Source organism: Pongo abelii, chromosome 19 (assembly GCF_028885655.2).
Source record: "Pongo abelii isolate AG06213 chromosome 19, NHGRI_mPonAbe1-v2.0_pri, whole genome shotgun sequence".
Classification (NCBI taxonomy): domain Eukaryota; kingdom Metazoa; phylum Chordata; class Mammalia; order Primates; family Hominidae; genus Pongo; species Pongo abelii.
In genome coordinates, this window is record NC_072004.2 from 42,802,538 (window position 1) to 42,817,404 (window position 14,867).

The 14,867-nt window shown below is 56.2% G+C and overlaps 2 protein-coding genes across 36 annotated transcripts; both read right to left on the reverse strand.

The window, feature by feature from the left end:
* Positions 1–211: 211 nt before the first annotated feature.
* PROCA1 (protein interacting with cyclin A1) lies at positions 212–9,015 on the reverse strand. Of its 20 annotated transcripts, none has more exons than XM_054536527.2 (5): positions 8,086–9,015; positions 3,393–3,476; positions 1,434–1,569; positions 1,030–1,158; positions 212–935 (listed from the first exon to the last, which is right to left on the reverse strand). In XM_054536527.2, the coding sequence occupies exons 1-5, from the start codon at positions 8,174–8,176 to the stop codon at positions 275–277; spliced, it is 1,101 nt and encodes a 366-aa protein (XP_054392502.2). In that variant the 5' UTR covers positions 8,177–9,015; the 3' UTR covers positions 212–274. The 20 variants fall into 20 exon arrangements, with proteins under 20 accessions (XP_054392502.2, XP_054392503.2, XP_054392499.2 ...); XM_054536528.2 differs by having other exon boundaries at positions 1,039–1,158; positions 8,086–8,622; XM_054536524.2 differs by having other exon boundaries at positions 1,030–1,221; positions 8,086–8,440.
* Positions 9,016–10,840: 1,825 nt separating this feature from the next.
* On the reverse strand, positions 10,841–14,832 carry RAB34 (RAB34, member RAS oncogene family). 16 transcript variants are annotated; one of them, XM_054536553.2, is made up of 11 exons: positions 14,672–14,832; positions 13,790–13,868; positions 13,457–13,548; positions 12,544–12,609; positions 12,351–12,452; positions 12,192–12,256; positions 12,009–12,060; positions 11,776–11,833; positions 11,589–11,679; positions 11,350–11,457; positions 10,841–11,267 (listed from the first exon to the last, which is right to left on the reverse strand). In XM_054536553.2, the coding sequence occupies exons 1-11, from the start codon at positions 14,815–14,817 to the stop codon at positions 11,200–11,202; spliced, it is 927 nt and encodes a 308-aa protein (XP_054392528.1). In that variant the 5' UTR covers positions 14,818–14,832; the 3' UTR covers positions 10,841–11,199. The 16 variants fall into 16 exon arrangements, with proteins under 16 accessions (XP_054392528.1, XP_054392527.1, XP_024090787.1 ...); XM_054536552.2 differs by having other exon boundaries at positions 11,752–11,833; XM_024235019.3 differs by lacking the exon at positions 14,672–14,832 and having other exon boundaries at positions 11,752–11,833; positions 13,790–14,413.
* Between the last annotated feature and the right edge of the window lie 35 nt (positions 14,833–14,867).

The following is a 14,867-nucleotide window of genomic DNA, read 5'->3' on the forward strand; positions in this document are numbered from 1 at the left end:
CAGCAGAGAGGGGAAGCCCTCCTTCCCACCCCAGATGCACTCTTCCACCTTGTCCTAGCAGGTAGGAAGAAATAGGGCTGTGCCCCTTCCTTTCCTTCCCACCTGCCTTCCCATGGGCTTCCTTTGTGAAAGCTAGATTGCCTTTGAGAAACCCCTGCAGCCCTGAGCCCACCCCTTGCCCTGCAACAAACAGCCAGGTTGGAGGGAGAGAACAGCAGCAGAGGGCCAGCCACAGGCTCGATGGCATTTATTCTGCACCCTGACCACCCTGGCCTCAACTGAGGTTGGGGTTTGATCCTGGGGGAGATTTTCTCTTGTTTACCTTCCTGGCTTGTGAGGGCTTTGCCCCTGTCTTTTTGGCCTGGACTATGTTCTTCTCTCTCTTCCTGGGTGATGATGATTCCACAATATCCTCGCTGGACAGTTCTCCCTGCCCCCGGCCATTGTAACTGTCCTCGCTGTCCAGCTCTTCCCGGCTTTCTGGGCTGGACTCGGACATCCTGGCCAGCTGTCTTGGGCTTAATGATCGGCTCGCGTCTGGCGGGGAAGGCTCCAATTTAACCGGGCTTTTCTTCTTAGTCAACTGGCCTTTCTTGGCTTTTTTCTTCAGCTTTGCCTTCTCATCCATCTCCTCCTCCTTGTCTTTCTCTTTTTCCTTTTTCTTCTTTACCTTCTTGATCACTTTGCTGCCCTGACCCTTCCCGGTGGGGCTCTCAGAGCGCCAGATGGTGATGGGCGCTGCAGAGTCAGGGGTACCAGTGGCCATGCTGGTGGCTAGGTCAGGGGAGACGGTGGCGGGCCCCACCTGCGTTGGGATGGGGGGCTTGCTTTCCTCCTCCTCCTCTTCCTCTTCTTCATTTAGATCATCTGCCCCATACTCATGGTAGAGGGGATGGTGGATCACTGCCACAGAGACAGGTCTGTAGCTTTTGCACCTGGGAGGAGGGACGACAGGGGAAGTTTGACAGAGAGTTGGGGGCAGTGCCCTGTAGAGGCCCCTTCCCCATCAGCCCACCGGGGCTCACTCACCAGCCATACCAGAATCGCTCCACATGCTCCTCCTCCGGTGTGAGCTCAAAGCAAGGGGACTCGATGACATGGGAGCAGGTTGGGCCCGCGCCCCGCGAGCTGCTGCTATCCTCTGAACAGTCCTTCAGCCTGCCACACATGGGACTCTCAGCCTGGCTCCCATCACTCCCCCAGGGACCCAGAGCCAGAAACCTGAGGGACAGTGGGCTTCTGCTGGGCCTGCCTCAGGCCGCCAACAGACCTCCTCCCCATTTCTCTTAGAGCAGAGCAAGGTGTGCAGAGCTGGGACTGGGCTGGCAGCACCAATTCAAAGCTGAAGAGGCAAACCAAAGGTTGAAGGGGAGACCACAATGAAAGTTCGGACCTGGCTCTGCCATGGGTCCCCCAAGGGGGTGGGCCCTCACCTAGAATTACAGTTGCAGTGGTTGACAGAGTGTAGGTGCAGGCTGTGGCGGACACAGTCAGAGGCGAAAGGGTAGATGATGTGCCCAGTGCACTGCTTGTGTTTCCAGCAGCACTTCTCAGGCTCCTTGCAGTCACCTGAGGGGGCAGGGGTCTGGGTCATCAGTAGCAGCCGCAGACCTCTGGGTCTTCCCACAGCTCAAGCTAAAACCTCACCAAATTCACCTGCCACCACCAGCTGTCCACCCCAAGAAGTGTTTCTGCTTCAGTAGTAGTAACTTGACCCCAGAGTAACCCCATGTCTCAGCAAAATGTCTGGTTCCATGTCTGATACACAGGAGACCCTTACCAAGCCCCCTGCAGTCTTGTGATTCCCTGTTCCTTCTTCATCTCCCTCCAGTGGGAGGCCTCCACCAGCTCCTGCCTGCCCCTCACCCAGCTGCCCACAATGAGTGGCAGCCCTGCTCCACAAGGCGCCTGGTAGGAGAAAGCCCTCCTGCTATGGCACCCCAGAGTCCCAGGAGCAGCAGAGCCACAGCATCCTCAGTTCCTACACCTGCCCTGGCCCGCGCTGATCTCTCACAGCCTGGCCAGGAGCTAAGGCCTGCATCATGCTCCTTAGCTTCTGACTCATCCTTCCCTCCCCACTTCCCCCTCCTCCCTTCTTCAAGCCCCTTTTTTTCTCCCTCCTGACACCTTTCTCACTCCTCTCCCTTCCCATGCCCCCTTCTTGATCCTTTCCCTGCTCTTCACTCAGCACCTTCCCACACTCTCCCCAGTCCCTAGAGCCCCAGGCTTTCGAATGACCCACCCCCAGCCTAGGCACCCTTTTAGGCAGCACAGAGACCACATCCCCTTTCCCAGGCACAGGAAGAAGCTGCTGGGGTGAGAATTTGGGGTTAGGGAAAAGCCCTGGAGAAAGGCCCCCCACCTCTGTTGCTCAGCTCAATGCCAGTCCTGAAGACAGGAGAGTTTCCCCAGTCTACCACCACTGCCTCACCTCTGACCCTGCCTAAGGCCCGGCTGTCCCCTCAGGCCGCTATCTCAAAGGTAAGCCCATGAGGCGACTCTGCGCCTCTCACAGCCCCGAATCTCACTCACCCGACAGAGGACAAGGGACCTTACCTCGGATTCCCCAGCACCCCTAGGGGAGGGAGGGAACAGGCAGTGGCCTGGGGTGCTGTGGCTGGATTACCCTCAAACAGGCCGAGGATTGTGCCTTTGCCAGCCCCCACGAGGAGTGGAACTAGGGTGAGACCTGATACTGGCCACCAGCCAGGAATGAGCCCAGGCTGTGGGTGTGAGTCCAAGTGGCCTCACAGTGCAGCAGCTTGGCCTGAGGCTTACCCACATTTCTTCCTCCTTCCCTTCCCCACACAAGTCTGTGAAGTCCTGCGTCCTCACTACACCGCTGACCCATGGGTGATCTGTGTCTCTCTCCTCCCCTCTTGTACCCTTTATCCCCCGGGAAGATGAGGAAGGCATGGGTGTGTGGCAGGACCCTGAAACTTCACCACCACCTCGGCCTTCCTCGGCACGGCTGAGCTGGGCCAAAGGGCAGCATAGTGGCAAAGCGCCCTGAACTTGTAGTCAGGCCTAAGCCCAAGTTGTGGGTCTGTCACTTACTAGCCGGGTGGCCTAGGGCAAATTTCTTTACTTCTCTGAGCCTTTAATTTCCTTATCCACAAAATGGGATGGTGGTCATACCAATTTTGCAGGGTTGTTGTGCGGACTCAATTCACATATGTCAAAGATACTTATGTGCCATAAAGTTCTATACAAACGAATGGGGTGATTGCGGCCTTGAGAAAGGGGTCCCCTCTGGCATCTGTAGGGGATGGGTTGAGGATGGGACCACACTTCCCTCCCTCCCTGCCTCAGGACCAAGCTTCCATCAGGTGTCAGCTTTCCCAGGTGAGGGGTGATGAGGACCCCCTGGGTCAAAGGTCTCCTGGACCCACCTTCAGAGAAGATAGACACATCAGTGCTGGACGCCACACCAGCCAGCAGATGTCCTCTCTCCCATCTGGGTAACCTGTTTACATCTGAGAGAGCAGAGTGGCAGTGGTGGCAGCAGCCCCCTCCCTGTGCCATTTATTCACCAAACATACCCCGAGAAGCTCCACATGTCAGGCCCTCGCTGCATCCTGGAGATGCAGAGATTAAACAACAGTCCCTGCTCTTAAAGGGTTGTGGGGGGGTGGGGCGGTGAGGGGGAGTGGAGAGGGGGAGGGGAGAGGGACACGGGAGGTTCATGACAGTAATGTGATGCAGATGCTGACAGGGAAATGGTAGCACAGGACAAGGTCCACCTACCAGGACTGGAAAGGAGGACTGGGGACTATGGAAGACTTCTTGGAAGGAGCATCACTAGAGTTAGAGTGATGAATAGGAGCCAGCCAGGGTCTAGGCAAGGAGGGACAGCTCCAGAAACTGTCCTAGGGTGTGTGGAGCCTGGACAGAGGATGACCCTAAGCAGACCTCCAACTGGGGTGGCAGCTCCCTCAGCCATTAGCAGCCACAAGACAGAGTCTGCCCCTTTGCCTTTTCTTCCCACAACTAGCTTTATCCCTTGAGGCACTGGACTTGAGGTCTGCTTAAGGAAGGGAAGCTGATTGCTTGGGGTCTTCAGCAAGCCTTCAGTGGCACTTGGTCATCCTCCTACAAGTCGCTGGTCAGCTCCTCCTCCTGTTTTCCACAGCACGGCAAGTACTCAAAATTTGTTAAATGAACAAAAGAATGAATGAATGACTTTAAGCACTTCCTGGAAACTCCTACAACCACTGTTTCTCTCAGCAGATAATTTCACCGCCATTATCTGTGGACACTCCAACCCTCATCAACTTTGCTTGCCTGGGAAAAGGGTGTCCCTCCCTTCTCATGCCCAAAGCGTCTATATTTTAGGTCCCAGCCAGAACTGACACCTTCTCCTTCTTTACTGGCTTCTTTTTTCCCCCCTTACAGGCTATAGACATCATAAAACAAAACACTTTGTCAATCTTGTTTCTCCTACCACTGCATATCCCCCTTTCAATCCAAATTGATTAACTCATTCAGAGGACATATGTTGGGTGGCTTCACTCGGCACTAGAAAAGGGGCTTCACTCGGCCCAGTCCCTACCTTCAGTGAGCTCAGTGTCTTCACCTCTTTCTTCCAGCCACCTGCAACATGGCAGCCATCCGCCCCCCAATCTGAATAGCTTTGGCAAAGGCCACCAGCAGTTTCCCAGTAGCCAAATCCAGTGGGCTTCTTATCTCACTTGACGCTGTTTTTTGTTTTGTTTTGTTTTTCGTTTTCGTTTGTTTTGTTTTGAGATGGAGTCTCGCTCTGTCACCCAGGCTGGAGTGCAGTGGTACGATCTCGGCTCACCACACCCTCCGCCTCCCGGGTTCAAGCAATTCTCCTGCCTCAGCCTCCTGAGTAGCTGGGATTACAGGTGCACGCCACCACACCTGGCTAATTTTTGTATTTTTAGTAGAGACGGGATTTCACCATGTTGGACAGGCTGGTCTGGAACTCCTGACCTTGTGATCCGCCCTCCTTGGCCTCCCAAAGTGTTGGGATTACAGGCGTGAGCCACTGCGCCCGGCCTCACTTGACCCTGTTGACCAATGAATCTCCTTCTTCTGCAAACTGTTCCTTGGGCTTCCATGGCAGACCTCATCTTTCTCTTCCTTCTCTAACCAGCTCTTGAGTTCTTCCCTGTCTCCTTTGCTGTCTCCTCTTGTTTTGTTGTACGCCTTAAATTGGTTATTACAAGAGTTCTGACTTGGTCACCTCCTCAGAAGGCTCTACAAAAGCATGTCCTGGATAACTTCATCAACTTCCATGTTTTCAACATCCACCAATGAAATGACATAAATCTGTAATCCCATCATTTTGGGAGTCTGAGGCGGGAAGATCACAAGCCCAGGAGTTCGAGACCAGCCTGGGCAACATGGCAAAACCCCATCTCTACAAAAAATACAAAAATTAGCTGGCTTAGTGGTGCACACCTGTAGTTCCAGCTACTTAGGAGGCTGAGGTGGGAGGATCACCTGAGCCCAGGGAGGTCGAGGCCGCAGTGAGCCGTGATCGCGCCATTGCATTCCAGCCTGGGCAACAGAGTGAGACCCTGTCTCAACTAAAATATATGCCTTTGATTCTAAATCCCCACCACAGCCCCATTCTATGGATGAGAACACAGAGACTCAGAGAGGATAAGTAATTTGTCCAAAGATAGATGTTAATAGACGGCAGAGGTAGGACTCAAACCCAGGTCTTCCTGGTTCCATAGCCTATGCTCTTTCAGCCCTGTCTACGTACTGTTGGCTGGGGATACACCCCTGTAAACCAAGGTCATTCTGTATGTGAAGCTCCACAGCCAAGCCTTTTTTTTTTTTTTGAGACGGAGTCTCGCTCTGTCGCCCCAGCCGGAGTGCAGTGGCGCCATCTCAGCTCGCTGCAAGCTCCGCCTCCCGGATTCACACCATTCTCCTGCCTCAGCCTCCTGAGTAGCTGGGACTACAGGCGCCCACCATCATGCCTTGCTAATTTTTTGTATTTTCAGTAGAGACGGGGTTTCACCGTGTTAGCCAGGATGGTCTCGATCTCCTGACTTCGTGATCCGCCCGCCTCGGCCTCCCAAAGTGCTGGAATTACAGGCGTGAGCCACTGCGCCCGGCCCACAGCCAAGCCTTAAAACCACATTCTGCTTGAGTGAGCCGGCGAGGCAGAGGTTGCAGTGAGCTGAGAGAGCCACAGCACTCCAACCTGGGCGACAGAGTGAGACTGTCTTATAAAATAAATCACGTTCAGCTCCATATGCAAAACCTGTCCTACCAGGCCGGGTGCAGTGGCTCATGCTTGCAATCCCAGAATTTTGAGAGGCCGAGGTGGGCGGATCACTTGAGGTCAGGAGTTTGAGACCAGCATGGTCAACATGGTGAAATCCCTTCTCTACTAAAAATCCAAAAATCAGCCAGGCGTGGTGGCACATACCTGTAGTCCCAGCTGCTCTGGAGGCCAAGGCACGAGAATCGCTTAAACCCCAGAAGTGTAGGTTGCAGTGAGCCGATATCGTGCTACTGCACTCCAGCGTGGGCAGCAGAGTGAGACAGCGGGAAGGACGTGTTTTTTTGAGGCACAGTCACTTCCTACTGCACCTTCTTTTCAGCTCCAACGCTACCAATTCCTCACCCTCTGGTTTTACTCAATCTGGACTCCACAGCCTCCCTTATCCACCCTGGACCCTAAAGTCATGCCGCTGGGGCCTCAGCCAGGGTGAGGAACCAAAACTCCTCTACCTTGCTGTTTCAGGAACCACCATGAAAGACACACACATGGCCAGGCGCGGTGGCTCACACCTGTAATCCCAGCACTTTGGGAGGCTGAGGTGGGCGGATCACGAGGTCAGGAGTTCAAGACCAGCCTGACCAACATGGTGAAACCCCGTCTCTACTAAAAATAAAAAAAATTTAAAAAAATAGCTGGGCATGGTGGCGCGCGCCTGTAATCCCAGCTACTCAGGAGGCTGAGGCAGGAGAATTGTTTGAACCCGGGAGGTGGAGGTTGCAGTGAGCCGAGATTGCGCCACTGCACTCCAGCCTGGGCGACAGAGCGAGATTCCATCTCAAAAAAAAAAAAAAAACACACACATGGAGTCAGAGCCTGTTTACTCTCCACCCACTAGCTCCCCCAGAGCTGGGACACCCATCAGCTCTGTTTGTGAAGGAGACGAGGGGAGGAAGGACAAAGGGGGAGACGAATTTAGTAACTCTCTTCAGAGCTGAGAAAAGCAATCTGCTCTTTAGTTCCAGAGGACAGGAGGAGAGCTCTGACCAGCAGCAGTCCAGAGTTCCTGCAGCAGGAGTGACTGACAACACACACAATGAATGAAGAGGGTGATAGGGTGAAAGAAAGTGGGAGGCTTATGGCGTCTTTCCCCGTGAGGCGTTAATCGGCGCACAGAGGCCTAACTCAGAACTCACAGGTTATGCTCATCTGTACAGAATCTTCCCTGTCCTGCGGGGCCGAGGAGCTCTCCTCGTCCTCGAGGCACTGGGGGTGGGCACCAGAGCAGCCGAAAGGAGTAGGGCGGGAAGGGAGGGAAGGAGAAGGGAGGGAAGAAACTAGGAGAGGAAGGAGGGAAGAGGAGGAAGCAAGGGAGGGGCAGTGCGCCCGCGTCTCCTTGGAAATGCCTGTCTGGCCTCGCCGCCGCGGAGGTAATTGTGATGCCACACGTGGAACCCTCAGTCTCCTTGGTCCACCCTCAGGGTCGATGGAACCGCCCGCTCCCGCCCCGGCTTCCGGGTGGGCGCTGGTCCACGGGCTCCAGCCAAGGCCGGCGCTTCAAGGGCAGCGGCCTGCGCCCGGTGCCACCCAGTCCGATAGCCAAGAGTTCCAGCTCTGGCTGAAGCCAGACTTCCCGCCCAACCCGCGGGCGACCCAGCAGGGCCTCAGGACCCCAGTCCTCAATCATTGGCCCGCGGCTCGACGCGAGCCCGCCCCCGGCCCTAGCTCCGCCCCGGCCCAGCACTGGGCCCCGCCTCTCTCGTTGGTTTGCTCACCTCCCTTGTCGGTTTGCCGGCCTCCAGCGTGCGCCGCTCGGAGTCTGCGAGCCGGGCCGCGCCCTCTGCCCAGCCCCTCCCCAGCCCCTGCCCCGCCCCTCTTACCGCGGCACCTGCTGTCATCCCACGAGCAGGCCTTGGGCTCGGTCTTTTCCTTAGTCCATCTTGCAGTTGTGAGCGTCGTCCTGACCCACATCGCTCTCCGCCCAGGTCTTCGTCTCTACAGGACTCTTGCATGAAGTCCAACCCTGAGCCTCAGCCCGGCCGAGCCCTCGGCCCAGCCGTGAACTCCAGTCTCGGCTTCGCCCCCGCCTAGCCCCTAACCCCGCCTCATGCTGGCACAGCCGCCGCCCGCCTCCCCAACCCGGCTCCAGGCTGCGTAGTCTTCCCAGCTGGGTCTCAGCGTCAGCCGCGTTCTTCATCCGGGGCCTCCCGGCGCCTCCCAGGCCCCTCTTTGTTCCCCCTGTAACCCTAGGATTTCCCCTTTATCTCAGACCTTAACCTTACAGGCCCAGCTCTCACCACCCATCTCTGGTTCCAGCTTGCAGTCCAAACCCCAGATTTTCACCCTGCCTCCAGATCGTAGCCCCAATTCTTAGTGTTAAAACGAGCCTTGCCCCCAGCCCCATTCATAGCCTCGCCCCGGCCATTCTCTAAACCGCACACTCCCGTCCTGCTCCCCGCCCCGCCGACCCTTGGGAACCCAGCCGCAGCCCCGCCTCTGCCCGCCGGCGAGGGAGCGAACCCCATCTCTACAAAAAATACAAAAATTAGCTAGCTTAGTGGTGCGCACTTGTAGTCCCAGCTACTCGGGAGGCTGAGGTGGGAGGATCCCGAGCCCAGGGAGGTCCTGGCGTCGCCATTTCCACTCCACCGTCCGGGCTTCGAGGTCCCTCCGCCTCTGGTGGAGCCCGGGCTTCCGCTCTCTCCGCCCACAGGCCTCTCCTAAGGCCTAACTCCCGGCTGAGGACCTGATGTCGGCTCCCAGCCCCTGCGCCACCCCGCAGCGTTCCGCGCCCCTGGCCCCCATGGGACACCCTATTCTAGAGACAATACTGCCCTATAGAGAGTCGTAAGCTTATCCTGATAGTCTGGAGAACAGGGCAGGCTGCATTCATAGGAACCTCATCCCAGTGACACCCCTCACGCCCTCAGGTACAACATGCACACTCTGCACATGCATATATCACACACACACAAAATATACTCACCACACACAGACTAATACAACATGCACACGGAACACAGAACTCCCACACCCGGTGCAGCACAAACACCACACCTGGACTGTGGTGCTGGATTCACACAGATCTGTTAACAGGCAAGGCAAGGGTGAGGAGCCCAGTGCTGCGAGGGAACAGAAATGGAAAAAATAATCACAGGAGAGTGTGAAAATAAGTTATCACCATATCGCCGACATTCCATGCACCACCACCCCTCCAGTTCTCTTGGCACCAGCTTCCAAAGCCAGGATGAAGAGGAGAAAGGATGGGGTCCACACCTTGTTTTTTCCACCATCATCCAGGGGCTCTGCTGCTGCTGCTATTGCTCTGCCTGATCCCCACCTTCACTTTCCTCCAGACCCAAGTCCGGAGTGGGTAGGGCTGCTGCCCAGACCCTCCTTCCCGTGGTAGCTCTAGAGAGTCTAGGAACTGCGAGGGAGGGGAAGCCAGGAAAAGGGAAGTGTGCAGAAAAACCAACCATCCTGGTGAGAATGGAACCAGGAATGGAACAGACAGAGCACTTGGCAACTGGGAGCCAGAATCTGCCTTCTAACTTGGACACCCCCTTAGCCTCCTAGGATGACACGAGGCCATAAGTCCTCCTTTGTTGACCCAGCTGTCTGAGGTGCTTCCAGCTACTCTGGAACTCTGGGTTAGATGTCAACAGGGAGCCAGGGTCTTGGTCACCTTTCTCCATTTAAAAGTTAATGGCATAAACAACCAAAAAAAACAAAAAAAAAAACAAAACAAAGAAAAGTTAATGGTTATAGTAACTCCTGAGTTCAAGCAATTCTCCTGCCTCATCCTCCCAAGCAGCTGGAGTTACAGGCACACACCACCACGCCCGGCTAATTTTTGTATTTTATTTTATTTATTTATTTTTTTATGAGACAGAGTCTCGCTCTGTCGCCCAGGCTGGAGTGCAGTGGCACCATCTCGGCTCACTGCAAGCTCCGCCTCCCAGGTTCAGGCCATTCTCCTGCCTCAGCCTCCCAAGTAGCTGGGACTACAGGCACCAGCCACCACGCCTGGCTAATTTTTTGCATTTTTAGTAGAGACGAGGTTTCACCATGTTAGCCAGGATGGTCTCGATCTCTTGACCTTGTGATCCACCAGCCTCGGCCTCCCAAAGTGCTGGGATTACAGGCGTGAGCTACCGCGCCCGGCCTAATTTTTGTATTTTAATGGAGACGGGGGTTTCACCATGTTGGTCAGGCTAGTCTCGAACTCCTGAATCCAAATGATCTGCCTGCCTTGGCCTCCCAAAGTGCTGAGATTACAGGCACGAGCCACCGCACCCGGCCTGGAAAAGTATTTCTTAAAGGGAAGGCAAGAAAAGGGTGAAAAAAAGAAAAAGATTCTCCAGTGGTGAAAATTTGGGTATAAGCACCAAGTAGGAGGACACATGTGGGGAAAGGATCAGGGGAAAGGGCTCTCAAAGCCAGCCATTCAGACTTCACCCAGTGAGGGCCGAGTGCAGCCCCCAAACTGATCTTTCAGCTCCCAGCCTACCTGAACCTGCCCAGGGGCCAGGGATGGCCAGCACAGCATCCCCAGGGGACTCTAGTGCCAAAATGGCCACACAGTCATGCCCATTCCACATCCATCATCCCCAACAAAGAACTCTAGCCCCAAAGTGCTCGTAACAAAGAAATTTTAATGCATAAGGCACAGTGAGAGGCTGGATTCATTAAGCATCCTCATACACAAAGGGCCCAGCAGGCTGAGCAAAAGAACAGAGACACTCTCCCCCACTACCACTGGGCACCCTGGACAGTCCCCTGACGAGTAGGGGGCATCCAGTCTTTGGCAAGGTGCCTGGGGGCAGGAAGTGACTAGCATGGTCCCAGCTACCCCTCTGTGGGAATACTGCCACCAAGAGGCAGCTCTTTGGTCTGGATAAAGTCAGTGCAAATGTCCAGGGGTCAAGTTCTGGAGGAATGAGGGTGGCACAGTGCCCTAGGGCTGGGCAGTCTCTGAACAGTCTCCTCAGCCCTCATGGGCAACATGTGGGCTTCTTCTTGCTGGCAGTTAGGTAGAGGTTGCTGTCATCACTGTTGATGCCTAAAGAAGGGTGGAAAATATGTGAAGCAGGGATTGGAGGCTCACTGTGCCCCCTGCCACCCTCAACCAGGCAAGCACTCACGGACAACATCCCCAATGCGTCGAGCCCCCGATTTCTCCAGCTCAGCCAGCACATTGGCCTCAAAGGTCAGTGCTGCCACACGGAAGAAGAATTCTCGGACATTCTCACCTGACACAGGGAGCAGATAGGTGCTCAGGGGCAGTGCCGGGTCTGGGGACACAGGGCACAGCTGGAGGTGTAGCAGTGAGAGGAGAGCCAGGCAAGAGTGTCACAGCAGAGCCCTAAAGCCTCCAACTCACCAGTGAGAGACGAGACTGCCCAGTACTCAGCCTTCATCTCCTGGGCCACTTGGAGGGCATCTTTCTCCATCAGCGCATACTGAGCAGGGGTCTGAGGGAAGGCCAGAGTCAGAGGGGGGCATTCCCTCACCAAGTTGGGAAGTCCCCCCACTGGCACACTCACACTCAGATCCTTCTTGGAACCTACAAGGAAGAGAAGCACACTGGAAGGGTCATTCTCCTTCAGGGCATCAGCCAGCCACTGCCTGCCATGGGAGGTGGAAAGTGAGGGATGAGTGAGCCTGCAGGGCCCCTCCCGCTGACATTCATAGGCCCAATTACCCCCTCTCTGGTCCTACATGCATTCTTCTTCTGACCACCCCTCTGTTCTGAACCCTCTCTTCCCGGAGCCTCCCATTATATTGCAGGATGCTCACATACTTGGTATGTTCCAGAGATGCCACATCATTCAGGTTGAAGACAATGATGATGGCTGGAAGAGTGGCAGAAACAGCCCCAGGTTGACAGGGAATTCACTGCTGCTCATTTCCCCAATCCTTCCAGCTCCATATGAGAAGCCATGTGCACTGAGACCCAGCTACCCCACCTCACCCAGCCCCTTACCTTGAGCTCCTCTATAGTAGGTTGACGCAATGCATTTGAACCTCTCCTGTCCAGCGGTATCCCAACTGGGAGGAAGGAAGAGTGAGGCACAGGTATGTATGTTGGGGGGTGTGGGTGCTGGGGAGAAGGGATAGCTGGAAGGGGTGTGGAAGCACTCACAGCTGCAAACTGAAGGGGATGCCCAGCACCTCAAATCGTTCCATCTCGAAGTCCACTCCAATGGTGGCCTTGTAATTCTTATCAAAGGTGTCTTTGCAGAACCTGAGAGGGTACCAGATGCTGTGATCTGGAGCCAGCCCACCTGGCTAGGCTTGGCCCCACCCTGCCCAGCTCAGCTCCAGCACCCCCTTACCTATTAATGAGGCAAGTCTTCCCCACCGACAGGTCCCCCACCACAATGACCTTGGAGATCTTAAATCTGCTGGACACAAGAGTGGGCAAGGGGAGCGGGCATGAGCTCTTTCACCCTAGGGAGTTCCAATGCTCCCGACTAGGTCCAGAAAGGTAGCTGCACCCAGGCTGAGGGTATTATAGACACCAGGTGTCCCAGGCAGCTGCGTGGACAGATGTGCTGGGGAGGAGGAGTGTTTTATGCTCCAGCAGCAGAGAGACATGAATTTGAATCCCAGCTCTCACACTGATTAGCTGTGTGACTTTGGACACGTTATTTAGCCTCTCTAAGCCTGTTTAAACATTTAAGTAAAGTTAGTATATATTTTACTGGGTCGTTGTGAAGGTTAAAATGAGATAAATGTCCTATATTCTAAGATACCCTCCCCCCTGCATTTTAATGTCTCTGAAATCAGGATATATCTTAAGTGATGGACTTTTCCATTCAATAAAAATAATGATAGTACCCAACACTGCCTGGCACACAGCAAATGCTTAATTAATGGTGCCAACTGTTATCAGTATTACCTTTAAAACCCACAATAAGACTCATCCCTGTAAGCACAGCCAGACCCCTGCCCTGGGGCTCCATGGATGCTATGTGGGGATCTGAGCAGGTGACCACCTTCCCATTTCAGACACCTTAGTCTCTACTCAGGAATCCAGCTGCCACCCTTCTACCCAACCCCATCTCATAGAACTCACAACAACCTTGTTGGGAAAAAAGGAGAGGATACAGGGGCTTAAAGAGGGGGAAATAACCATATAGCTGGTAGGGGCTGAAATGAAGCCCCAAGGGGGTGGTTGTTTACCCTCGCTATGACTACAGAGTTTCCTGGGACCTCCTCTCTTTGTTGTGGGTGTCCCTAACTCACCCCACGGTGCCTGTCCGGTGCTCCTGGCAGGCGCAGGTGACGCGGGGGTGGAAGTCTTTGTGCCCGTGCAAAGCGGCCTCCTTCCTCAGGCACTTAGTGGGAAGGATGGAAGAGAATGGAGCTTCCTACTCCTGGCCCTTGTCCCGCAGCCAAGCGGCCCGGGTAGGGGTGGAGTGCAGGGACCACCCAGAAGCACCAGGCCTAGCTGGGTGGCAGGGCTGGGCCCAGTCCTCTAACTGGTCTGGGCCCAGTCCTCTAACTGGTCTGGTGCCGCCTCCGCCCCGCCCACACCCCGGGCTGTAGACTGAAGCCCGACGTCGCCCCGGCGCCTACCTGGGGCAGCTCCGCCAGGACGCGATCCCTCCGCACGGGTGCCAGAATGTTCATCCTGCCTGCGGCCTTGCAGGGCGCCCTGAGAAGGCGCCGAGGCCGGATCCGCGCCAGCGACCCGGGCGCGTGGAGACCCGACGATCACCCGCGGCCGGGGTGTCCCGACTACAACTCGGGGCCACGGGGACCCTACGGGAGCCCGCGGTCTTGGAGACGCTACGACCACCGCGGGCCACGGAGATGAAACAATCACCCGGGGCCGGGGCGAGCCCACAATCACCCGGGCCCTGGGCGTCCCGAAGATGACTCTGGGGCGAGGAGACTCCTCGGCCGCCAATTGGGGGCGGGGAGTCCCGTCTGGTGGGGGCCGGGGCCGCGCAGACCCTACGATTACGCGGGGCCGGATAGTTCCTACAATAACCCGGGGCCGCGGAGACCCGACGTCATCTCGGGGCTGAGGCTGCCCTACCATTACAGAGCTGCCCGGGGGCGCGGAGCGGCCCCGCCACACGGGGTCAGTGTGGGCACAGGCGGCGCTGCCAAGGCCCGCAGGCCGCTGGAGGAGGGGGCGAGGGGCCCAGTCCGGTTACAGGGCCTTGAGTCCCACTCCGCTCGGGCTCCGCCAACGCTGTAACACGATCCCCGGAAATTCCTGGAGAAGGGCCGCCCCCCGCCCCTCTCCTGGCCGCTCCAGGCCTCGCTGCCCGCCCTCGCCACCCCCTCCTCTCCACCCCTCTGCGTTGCCCCGCTCAGGCTCCCTCCTCTGACGCTTCACCGGGCACCAGGACCGCCCCCACCCAGGCTGGAGCCTATCCAGATAGGGACTCCCCAGGCTGCTGTCCCCTGCACCTCTATGCCCGGCTGCGCCTTCATAGGGACCCTTACCCAGCCCAATTGGTGATGGGGAATCGGAGACTGCTGCGCAGCATCTGGCGATGCCAGGAACCAGCAGGGAGGGGAAAGGGGGAGAGAAGGGGCCCAAGGAGAGGCGGCGCTTCCCTCCTCAACTCCAGGCCTGGGAGGTGACTCATAGAGTCTGCCCCCGCTCGCCCTTCTGCCCTGGGAGGTCGGGGGTGGGGGT